General features: G+C 19.7%; 3 protein-coding genes across 3 annotated transcripts; 1 reads left to right on the top strand and 2 right to left on the bottom strand.

Annotated features, from left to right (window-relative positions):
- Positions 1-4121: 4121 nt before the first annotated feature.
- LOC122721120 (ras-related protein Rab-39B) lies at positions 4122-7675 on the bottom strand. The gene is made up of 4 exons (XM_043948420.1): positions 7533-7675; positions 5402-5680; positions 4778-4887; positions 4122-4680 (listed from the first exon to the last, which is right to left on the bottom strand). The coding sequence occupies exons 2-4, from the start codon at positions 5507-5509 to the stop codon at positions 4242-4244; spliced, it is 657 nt and encodes a 218-aa protein (XP_043804355.1). The 5' UTR covers positions 5510-5680; positions 7533-7675; the 3' UTR covers positions 4122-4241.
- On the top strand, positions 6444-8362 carry LOC122721115 (adenylyltransferase and sulfurtransferase MOCS3). Its single transcript, XM_043948416.1, has 5 exons — positions 6444-6719; positions 6884-7097; positions 7178-7476; positions 7548-8012; positions 8099-8362. The coding sequence occupies exons 1-5, from the start codon at positions 6536-6538 to the stop codon at positions 8248-8250; spliced, it is 1314 nt and encodes a 437-aa protein (XP_043804351.1). The 5' UTR covers positions 6444-6535; the 3' UTR covers positions 8251-8362.
- LOC122721116 (probable galactose-1-phosphate uridylyltransferase) lies at positions 8315-10759 on the bottom strand. Its single transcript, XM_043948417.1, has 7 exons — positions 10580-10759; positions 9944-10000; positions 9697-9866; positions 9370-9575; positions 9065-9293; positions 8749-8965; positions 8315-8666 (listed from the first exon to the last, which is right to left on the bottom strand). Exons 1-7 carry the CDS (start codon positions 10593-10595, stop codon positions 8419-8421), a joined length of 1143 nt encoding a protein of 380 aa, XP_043804352.1. The 5' UTR covers positions 10596-10759; the 3' UTR covers positions 8315-8418.
- Positions 10760-11186: the final 427 nt, after the last annotated feature.

The following is an 11186-nucleotide window of genomic DNA, read 5'->3' as shown; positions in this document are numbered from 1 at the left end:
TCTCTCTCTCTCTCTCTCTCTCTCTCTCTCTCTCTCTCTCTCTCTCTCTCTCTCGTACGCGCGCATACACACACACACATGCGTGCGCGCGCACGCTCAATTTTAATCTTTCTTTTCTATTTTCCCTTTACAATTTTCTTGAAATTTTATAATTCATGATTAAAGTTCAATTAATTTAATTAATTTACTTAAGATTTCTTAATTCAAAATGACAAGAAATTTGATAAAATTATTTCTACTTATAATTTATTTAAAGAATTTTCATTTTCATCAATATTCATCAATTTTTTCACTTGATTTTCTATTTTATTATTAAAAATCATTTAAACTCAACAATATAATTGCCGTCCATTTTAGATTTTCAAATTATTATATTTATTTCTTTCAATTTTCAACATTTTGAATAAAGATCAAATTTAATTCAAAGAAATTCATTCAAATTTTTATTTTTTATTCATAAAAGTTTTATTAATAAAAATTTATTTAAGAATTAGAAAATTGAGAATTAAACATTCCATGTAGTTTAATTCTTCTTTGGAGAATGATTTTTATATATATATACATATATATATAGTACAAAAAAAATTGTTTTGTAAATAGAAAAGAATATATTTAATTGCTTAATGTACATAAAAATAATATTTATATAATTGAATAATATTTTAAAAAATATTATTCAAAAATAATTATTATAAATTTTAAATAGAGTATTTCTAAAAACTTGTTCATAATTTCATAAATTTACATTACATCATTTTTGCCAAAATAAGAAATATATATTAATAACAATTTCTAGTCATTTTAAATATATATATAGTCAAGCTATTTAATCTCCTCTTCTAAGATAGTAAATAATATTAAAAATAAGAATTTATGATATATAATACAAATTTATAATAATAATATAAGAATATATGAATCTTTCAAGTTTAATATCACAAGATTGTTACCATAATTTTTTTCAATTTTAGATTTAATTTTGTGAATAATTTAATATGCAATTGTTATTTTCATATGTATATTGGATGTAATAATTAATTATTAAATTAAAAGTTATATAATATTTAAATAGTTATCAAATTTTAATATTAATAAAAGTTCTAATATAGAAATTAATTTAAATATAAATATATATTATATATATAATTACGTTTTTGTTATTAGAAATTTATATAAATGTTTAATAGATCTTAATTTATAATATTATAATTATCAGTAAATGCTTGTATATGTATATACACATGCGCACATATGTATTATGTGTAAAACATAATGTTTACATGTATAATATAAGCATGTACATAATTTAGAAACTTTAAAACTATATATATTTATAATATAGTTTTTATAAATCATATATCTTTAACATTCTTTAAGATTCAATTTATGTTTTCTATTTCTTACATAATTTGATTAGTTTTTTTAATATTATTTAGAAAAATGGAATAAAGCAATATATAGAATAAATAATAAAATATAATGCTATAAATAATAAAAAATAATGCTATAAAGGATATATAGAATCTTTAATAATAGTTATTATTTTTTATCTTCTTAAGTAATATTATATAAATTATTTTTCTATATAAACTCTGTTTCTTTTGTTCTAAAAATATAATTTTATATCTTTTAATTATTATTTTATACTTATTTGAAAGAACAACTACCAATGATATTTTGTAATAATTTTATTATACTCAAATAATTTTTCATTTCAGAAATATTTGATTTATAAAAAATCTATAATTTAAGTATATTGAAAGGAAGATATTAAATATGTATATATTGTATGTATTAATTATATATTAATTATTATTAATTATATTTTATTAAATATGTAAATTCTATATCTTATTAACATTTTATTTTATTTATTACAACTTATAAAAATAATAAACTATGCAAATACATATATTAATTAATATTATATATATAATTATAAATGAAAAATCAATACATTAATATAAAATTTTTATATGATTACTTTTTTAATTGATTTAGTCTTAAAAAAAATTAATTTATTATAAAATTAATTATTAAAAATTATCTAATTTTTAATTTATTACAGAAAATAATTATTTTATTTAATAATATTAATAATTAATAATTATTAATATTTATTATATAATATTTAATTAATAATTATTAATAATTAATAATTATTTTATTTTTTTTAATTTATTACAGAAAATAATTCAATTAACACATGTATATATTATCAAATAAATATAGAACTTATAATATATGTATATTGTTTATTTTTTTAACATAATTATATATAAATATAACACATAATATAATATGATAGCACACAAAATTGTAATACATTCCTAAATTTAATTAAATTATACATAAAATAATACATTTTATTAGAAAACAATTTTTAAAAAATATGCATTTCAAGCTATATATATATATTATATGTTTGTTTTTTCGTTTTTTTATATATATATTTATAATTTTTTATATTTTTTTATATATATTAAATTATATATTTATTATAATTCATATTTTTAATGTAATATTATTAATCTTTATTTACAAAAAAAATATTTAAAAACAAAAAGAAACATATAACAAATTTACATTTTATATAGATTTAAAAATCATTTAGTCAGTTACATATATGTTTTATTACTATATTGATAAAAACATAAATGTTGTATATATAACTATACAAATTTAATGACATGATATATGTTATTAATTTGCACCTTTCTTATTTAATATTTTCGTTTTATATCATATCGTATATATTATCGTTTTTATATCATAGTTAACGAGTATAAAATTTCACAAATAAATCTTATCCATGCAGTACTTATACAATATTTTTTACAAATTTAGATTTCAAATATTTATTATACAAATACAAATTTCACTGCATATTATTTTCTGGATAAATATTATATATTATATATATTTTTTTTATTGTAAGAAATAAATATTTCTCTAAATATTCTCTTAGTTCAATTTATAGTGAAAAATGCAAATGATATAAATAACATTTACTTGAACATATTTTGACTAATTTATTTCTGACTTAAGAATATGGAAATATTTATGTTCTTAATTTTTATCTTGAAAGTTAGAAATTTATATTATTTTTAAGAGATTGATATGAAAAAGTGTAAAATGTACCATTCAGTAAAAAATGGTTATATTAAAAATATACTAGATTATATAAATTGTATTCTATTCAAACTGACATGTTATATTTTATAATAGAAATATAACAAAACAGTTATTTATTAGTTTATAGTAATTAAATTAAGATACATACTTTTTATTTTATATATAACAAAATTTAATATTTTCAAAAAATCATATGATATATACAGAATATATATATATATATTAAAACATTATTGTTTTAAAATTAGAACATATAATATCATACTTTATTTTTTCTTTTCTCATTTTCTCCCTTTCTTTATGTTTTATAAATTAAAAATATTATAAATAGTGACGTGTTATTTTATTTGGCTTTAATTAAATATATATATATATATATATATTAATTTGGTTTTTTATATGATATTATCACAAATTGTGATATTAATAGAAAAAAATATAGCTCAAGAAATAATGGATTAATATAATTGATATAAATATTTCATTAATTTTCAAAATTTCATTTTCACATAAAACACAATCTACAAATATTTATATTTTAAAACTTTTTTTAAATTATACCATATTTATTATAAATAAATAGTAGTTTTATATCTTCTAAAAATTTTGCTACAACATTTGAATGATGATTTTGACAAAAAAGCACAGCCGTTATTTGCTTTATAAAACAAAATCATTAATTTACAATAAAATATATAAAAATACTATAGCTAAATTAATATTATGAATATGAATTTTTATTATACTTAAATACTTTGGATCTTAAATAAGATAGAAAACAGTCCTAGTTTAATGTCTATGTGTTTCAGAGATATATAATCATTTTGTTTATACAAGCTATGTACAAAAATGTTTAATGAAGATTTACACATTTTTTAAATTTATTATAAATTTTTTTTCTAAAATAAGAATGCAGTGAAATATAATTTTTAAAAAATAGAATTTTCCTCTTCTTTTATCAAATAAAATTATTAAAAAAATTTTAATTACTTTTAATGTCAAGAATAATTCACAAAAAAGTTTAAGAAACATAAATTCTATTACATATACAATAATAACACTGCATTCTAAATATTATTATTCTTTATAACAAATTAAAATTTAACTTAACAACAAGAACTCTTTGCAGGTTCTGCTTCGACTAGATTAAAATCTAAACCACCAGGTCTAGCAAATCCAGTCTTTATTCCATCCCAACCATCTTCTACCTTGTATTCACCAGTCTGTATTCTATTATAAACTTCTTGAGTAACTGTTCGAAATGCCTCTTCAACATTAACTCCAGTTTTTGCACTGGTTTCAATGTGATGTACTCCATGTTCATCAGCAAAAGCTCTTGCTTCTTCCTTTGAAACTTCTCGTCTACTTCCATTGGTAACTAAATCTAATTTACAACCTACTAATGCAAATACAGGACGATGTGGTTCAATATGTCTACGAGCATCCATCATCCATTCAGGAATATGTTCAAAACTTGCTCTATTACAAACATCATATACAAGCAAGGCTCCAACAGAGTTTCTATAGTAGGATTTTGTAATTGACCTATTTAATTATGATTTTAATGATTATATTTCTAATTATCTATATTTCTCTCTATTTTCTTAATAATTATTAAATATTTGAAAAAAAAATAACATACCTAAATCTTTCTTGGCCAGCAGTATCCCATAATTGTAATTTTATTCTTGTTCCATCTTTTACTTCAATTAATCTAGCAAAAAAATCTACTCCTACTGTTGGATCTGAAAGCTAAAACAAAATATTATTATACATTTTCTATATTCACTAAATATAAATGTAATATTTTTAATTATATAGCTTTACATAAAAACAAAAGATATATGTTTTTAATCAAATTATATACTTTTGTTAATTAGTTAATATTTATTTCTTTATTAACTTATTATTAATATATATAATTTGATATTGAAATTAAACTCACTATTCACTATTACAAAAAATGTATAAATAACATTATATCATAATATTTTTGCATTATTTTAAGTTTATTATTTTAAGTCATTTTAAAAATAATAATATACATAAATTATATTACTTCAATATAATACGTAAATATTATTAGATCCACAAATTGGAAATATTCCAACAATATAAAATTTATCTCAACACCGAATTTAATATCAATTACGACTTAAAATTAATATATCAAAAATTATGAAAAAACTAAATGTGATAGCTTTATTATTTTTTAAAATTATTTTTTATCATCAATGTTGATAGTATGGTTAAAGTCACTACATACCTCTGCGAACTTCCCATCGGTAAAATATTTCAGCAATGAACTTTTTCCGACTGTACTGTCACCAATAAGTATTAGACGAAACTGATAGTCAAAAATTGGTTCCACCATCTTGATGTATATTATGAATAAAGTTCTTCACAAATAATACTCACTTTGTTATTTAAAAAATCATGGTTTTCCTATGTACACTTGTCAAGAGTCAGAACCTCGCTGACCGTGACATTAATCATCAACTTCCTACCTTTGCTCAAGACTGTACTGGTTTTATTGCGCACGACACTGTACAAATAAATACACAGATCTCGCAGAGATCATTGAAATTGAGTATATTGTAATTTTAACAAACTAGTTGTTTTTAATCGTTTCTGATATCATTACTTTTTATTTCTTTAATTCCTTTAAATATTCATAAAGTCATACAGTCCATCCAATGTATATTTACTGATTTGAACTTAAATCATCATAATTTAATTTATATTTAATATAAACAATGAAGATTAAAAGAAAATTTTATTTTTATTCAATATTTAAATTAAATAAAAATTCATTTAAAAATAAATTCTAAGATTCAATACAATATACAACAAGTATGAAAAATATTCTTATTTTTATTATATTATTTGTAATAATAAAAATTTCATTTTATCACTACATTGTAAGATTACTACTACAAAGATTATTACTACTATTGTAAAGATTAAAAATTAATTAAAAGATGATTGATCATTTTATAAACTAATACTGAAAATTAGTAGTATCTCAATAGCATCATTTGCGTCTTAGATGTGAAATTGAAAATGTAGTATATATATATATACACATAAATTTAATACATTATAAAATATTTAAAAATAAACAGTATCTATAATTAATAATAGAACATTAAATATTGTAGAATAATTATTTCTATTTTATCATTTATATTTTCTAATCAGTTATTTCTTATGTATACATACATATCTATTATCATTAACCTTTCGAACATCCATCTTTTAATAAATATTAATATAACCTAATTAAATCTTTGATAAAAAAAATTTAATTCAATTTTTTTTTTAAAGTTTTTTATAGTATAATAATAATATTCAATTCATTCAGTTTTGTTCATTCAATTCATTTTAAAAACTTTATTCTATGAAAATGAATGAAAAAAAATTGATTGATGAAATTATTGAATTACGTGAATTGTTACGCATAAAAGAAGCTCAATTAGCTGCTCTAAGGCGCGAAAGACAAATTTTACAAGATTATGGCTTAAGTAATGAAGAAATATTAAGATATAGTAGACAAATTTTTTTGCCAGAAATTGGCATTAAAGGTGTGTAATTTATTCATAAATAATTAAAATATATTATTGAATGATATCAATAAATGATTTTCATTTTCAATATTTAATATTTTCTGTTAAATATATATTTTTAATTCTATATATAAAAAATAAAAGTATTCTTCAATTATAATATTTTTATTGCATACTTATAGGTCAAATAAAATTAAAAAATAGTGCAATATTAATCGTAGGAGCAGGTGGACTTGGATGTCCTGCTGCATTATATTTAGCATCTGCTGGTGTTGGACATATTGGTATTATTGATTATGATGATATCGAGATTAATAATCTTCATAGACAATTATTATATACAGAATCAAATATTGGAATATCAAAAGTAAATGCCGCTGTAGAAACTCTTAATCGGTATTTGTAAATCAATGTAATATGCATAAATTTTATGATCAATTAATAATGTTTAATTAAATATATCATATCAATTTTAGTTTGAATAGTACTATTAAAGTTATTCCGTACAAAATTCAACTAGATAGTAATAATGCTTTGGATATAATAAAGTGTTATGATGTAATATTAGATGCTACTGATAATGTAGCTACACGTTATTTATTGAATGACGCATGTGTTCTAAATAATAAACCTCTGGTATCTGGATCAGCATTAAAATTTGAAGGTCATTTATCTGTTTTTAATTATAATGGACCTTGCTATAGATGCATATTTCCTAAACCTCCTCCTCCAGAAACAGTAACAAATTGTGGGGATGGAGGTGTTTTTGGTCCAGGTATATGCGATTATTTATTTTTATTTTATATTTTCTCATGAAAAAATATTCATTACTTGATTTAACTGCAGCCGTTGGCACAATTGGTATCCTACAAGCATTAGAAGCTCTGAAGATTGTACTCGATCTTCCGTGTATACTATCTGGTCAACTTCTATTATTTGATGGACTAGAAACGAAGTTTCGCAATATCAGTTTACGTGCTAAAAATGTAAACTGTGTCGTTTGCGGTGATCATCCAACTATACACAAATTAATTGATTATGAACAATTTTGTGGTGCAAAAGCAAATGATAAAAATCCAAACTTAAATTTATTAAAAAAGGAAGAAAGAATAAGTGTAGAAGAATATAACACAATGAAATTAGACGCGAAACCTCATATTTTAATCGATGTACGTTCAGCGGAAGAATTTGAAATTTGTCATTTAAAGAATTCTATAAATATACCATTGAATGATATTAATAATGATGAAAAAATAAATTTTATAAAAAATAAAATACAAGAAATGCAAAAACAATATGATAAAACTACTTGTAAGTGTATATTAATTATATATTAAATTATAATTATATTATAATATTAAATTATAAATAATTAAATTTATATATTTTCGTTCTAGTATACATTATATGTAGAAGAGGAAATGATTCACAAAAAGCTGTAATAAATCTTCAGACTGTGTTTAAAGAAAGTAATTTAGAAATAAAAGATATTATTGGTGGCATTCATGCTTGGAGTAAAAAAATTGATTGTACATTTCCTATATATTAACAGTGTAAAATTGTAATTACTTATTTTTCATATCCACTGATTTTTATTTATATAATTAATGTTTGTATAATTAAGTAATGTTCAATATTACACTTTTATAAATAATATATATGTGAATAACATATATATTTATAAAAATATATAATTATATATAAAATGTAAATTGATTTATTTAGAATATTTTTCTATTTCATAACTAGTTAAACTTGTTTCTGGATATTTGTAATGAGAATCTGATAAAGTTCTTAATTTTTCTGCTGCTCGTTCTGGTGTTAAATCTCTTTGGGCTTGTGCAAGAAGTTCATATCCAACCATATGTTTTTTTACAGTAGCTGAACGCAATAAAGGAGGTAAATAAATTCCGTGAAATGTCCAGTAAGGGTAATCTTGTTTTACATATGGACCAGTTGGTGCACCTTTAAAAAAGTTTTAAATGAAATATAAAAATTAAAAGTATCAAAAATTTTTTTAATAATAATATATAATAATTAAATATACCATGCCAACCCATAGAATAGGGAAATGAACAATGGAATAAATTATCATATTTAGTACATAAAATTTTCATAATAACAGCTAATGATTCTTGTTGACTTTCTGTTAAATCTTGCATTCTAGATATTTGTTTTTTGGGTAATACCATAGTTTCATAAGGCCATATTGCCCAAAATGGTACTAAAACTACCCAATCTCGATTATCTAATACAATGCGTTCCTATAATATAAAATGTGTGTAATGAAATTTTTATGAAATTTGAATTAAAATATTTTAAAGATTCAAATTTAAAATTTTATTAATTTTATTATTTTTTACCTTTTTAAAAAGCTCTTTTTGCACATAATCTATAAGAAGTGGTTTCTTATTGCGATTATAATAATCATTGAGAAATCTATCCTTTATTTTAGCTTCATTTGGTAAGAAAGAACTAGCCCAAATTTGACAATGAGGATGAGCATTGCTACATCCCATTAAAGCACCTCGATTTTCAAATATTTGTACCCAAGTCCATTTTTCTCCTAACTCAAGCATTTCAAAAATCCATCTGAATTAAATATTTATTAGATATTCATTGTAAATGCAATTATTCTAATATTATAGAATAAATATATTCAACATACCTTTTAATCACTTCTTTAATTTCAGAAATTTTCATAAGTGCTATTGTTACATTTGATTTTGGATGAAAACACATTACTTTACAAATACCTCTAGCAGCATCCATTTGAAATAATTCATCTTCTGATTTTAATGGGCTAGGAACTGATTCCAATAATGCAGGAAAGTCATTAATAAATGAATATGTATTTTCATATATTGGAGTTATCTAGAAAACATAATAAATTTAATATTAAAATTAAAATAAAAAATATATATAATTTTATATCTTTAATTATTTTTCCATTTAATAAAATATAAGAACACATAAGAATTATCAAGAATATCACCTGTCCACTAGCTCTAATATTGCCTGGACAAAGTGGATTATTAGGGTCATAATCTGGAAGATCTTCTTCTACATTTGATTCAATTTGTCCTCCCCATGGTCGTTTCATTCGATGTGGTGATACTAATACCCATTCTCCCTTTAAGGGATTATATCGAATATGTTGATGTTCTATAAAATATTGATCTAATAGATGAAACATAGAACTAAATTTGAAGTAATTTCTTCATAAGAACGAAAATTCTAACCAGTAGGATCAAAGTTTTCTTTTAATTCTTCGCCATTTCTTAGGCTGGCTTTGTCATCTGAAAATTAATGTAAATATAAAAAATTCAAGAAAAATTATATTTATATTATATTAATGCATTAAATTATAAAATAATTTATTTAATAAAATTATATTAAAGTTTATTTTATTAAAATATTATTAAAAATAAATTTTCAAATAATCAAAATATTATATAAAAATATTTGCTTTAATAATATATATATATACATTACTTACAATTTTGAAATAAATCGTGATATAAATTTGAATTATATTATATTATATTATATTATATTCTATATAATTTCATTCTAAATCATAATCGTAAATAATATATAATTGGTTCACACAAACTTTCAGTTTTCATTTTGATCGTATAATAAACATAACATAATAAATATAACTGTAAAAATTATAATTAATATTATAAAATCTACTGTACAAAAAATAAAAAAAAACTCGTGGAAAGTCATATGACTGACGCTTATGCTTTTCAAAAATTTATTTAAAAAATATTATATGATCAATATATATTTGACTGAATAATTGATTATCTTTTATAAATATTTTGTTTAAAAATTTGTTTAAAAATTAATTTCAATTAAAATATTTTTACCTGTTAATGTAGACATTTGTTTTTTGCTAAGAAGTGTCGCTTAAGTGGTTTCCTAACGTACTGGAAAATTTCTATCAGTAATATTTTAAGAAGTAATTTATGATAACATTGCTTACGAAATCTAATGTTCAATGTATGTATATATCAATGTGTATCATATATTACATATTACATGTATAAACTTAATTAAATTCGATCTTAATTAAAACAAATTTAAATGTTAAAAAATATCTCAAAAATTATTTATAATAAAACGTATGTGAATAATTATATATATATATATTTATTGACAATATACATTAAAATTATATATTGTCAATAAAAAAAATTCAGTTTAAATTATTCTTTTTTTAATATAAAAAGATTTTCTAAAGATTTATTAAAAAATTTAGTTATATATACTTTTAAAAAATATATACTTAAAATTAGTATATATACTTTTAAAAAAAAGTTATATATACTTTTAAAAATATAAATATTTTTGACAGAATTGAATATTTTCAAAATTTATTTAAAATTAATTAAAATTAATTATTATTTAAAATTTAAGTTAATAATATTTAAAATTTTTTTTTTAATTAAAATACAAATAAATTTTTATATAAAA

This window comes from Apis laboriosa, unplaced genomic scaffold (genome assembly GCF_014066325.1).
Source record: "Apis laboriosa isolate Shangri-la unplaced genomic scaffold, ASM1406632v1 scaffold14409_cov159, whole genome shotgun sequence".
NCBI classification, from domain to species: domain Eukaryota; kingdom Metazoa; phylum Arthropoda; class Insecta; order Hymenoptera; family Apidae; genus Apis; species Apis laboriosa.
The sequence above is the reverse complement of the archived record's forward strand: the minus strand, read 5'-3'. Positions and strand labels throughout refer to the sequence as shown.

Excerpts from the sequence above, each read along its gene's own strand:
- LOC122721115 (XM_043948416.1), top strand. The coding sequence starts at position 6,536 with ATGAAAATGAATGAAAAAAAATTGATTGATGAAATTATTGAATTACGT. Across the intron at positions 6,720-6,883 it reads GCCAGAAATTGGCATTAAAG|GTCAAATAAAATTAAAAAAT; the intron begins GTGTGTAATTTA and ends GCATACTTATAG. Across the intron at positions 7,477-7,547 it reads TGGAGGTGTTTTTGGTCCAG|CCGTTGGCACAATTGGTATC; the intron begins GTATATGCGATT and ends ATTTAACTGCAG.
- LOC122721120 (XM_043948420.1), bottom strand. The coding sequence starts at position 5,509 with ATGGTGGAACCAATTTTTGACTATCAGTTTCGTCTAATACTTATTGGT. Across the intron at positions 4,888-5,401 it reads CCGATGGGAAGTTCGCAGAG|CTTTCAGATCCAACAGTAGG; the intron begins GTATGTAGTGAC and ends ATTTTGTTTTAG. Across the intron at positions 4,681-4,777 it reads GCTGGCCAAGAAAGATTTAG|GTCAATTACAAAATCCTACT; the intron begins GTATGTTATTTT and ends ATAATTAAATAG.
- LOC122721116 (XM_043948417.1), bottom strand. Across the intron at positions 9,576-9,696 it reads ATATTAGAGCTAGTGGACAG|ATAACTCCAATATATGAAAA; the intron begins GTGATATTCTTG and ends TATGTTTTCTAG. Across the intron at positions 9,294-9,369 it reads ATTAAAGAAGTGATTAAAAG|ATGGATTTTTGAAATGCTTG; the intron begins GTATGTTGAATA and ends TATTTAATTCAG.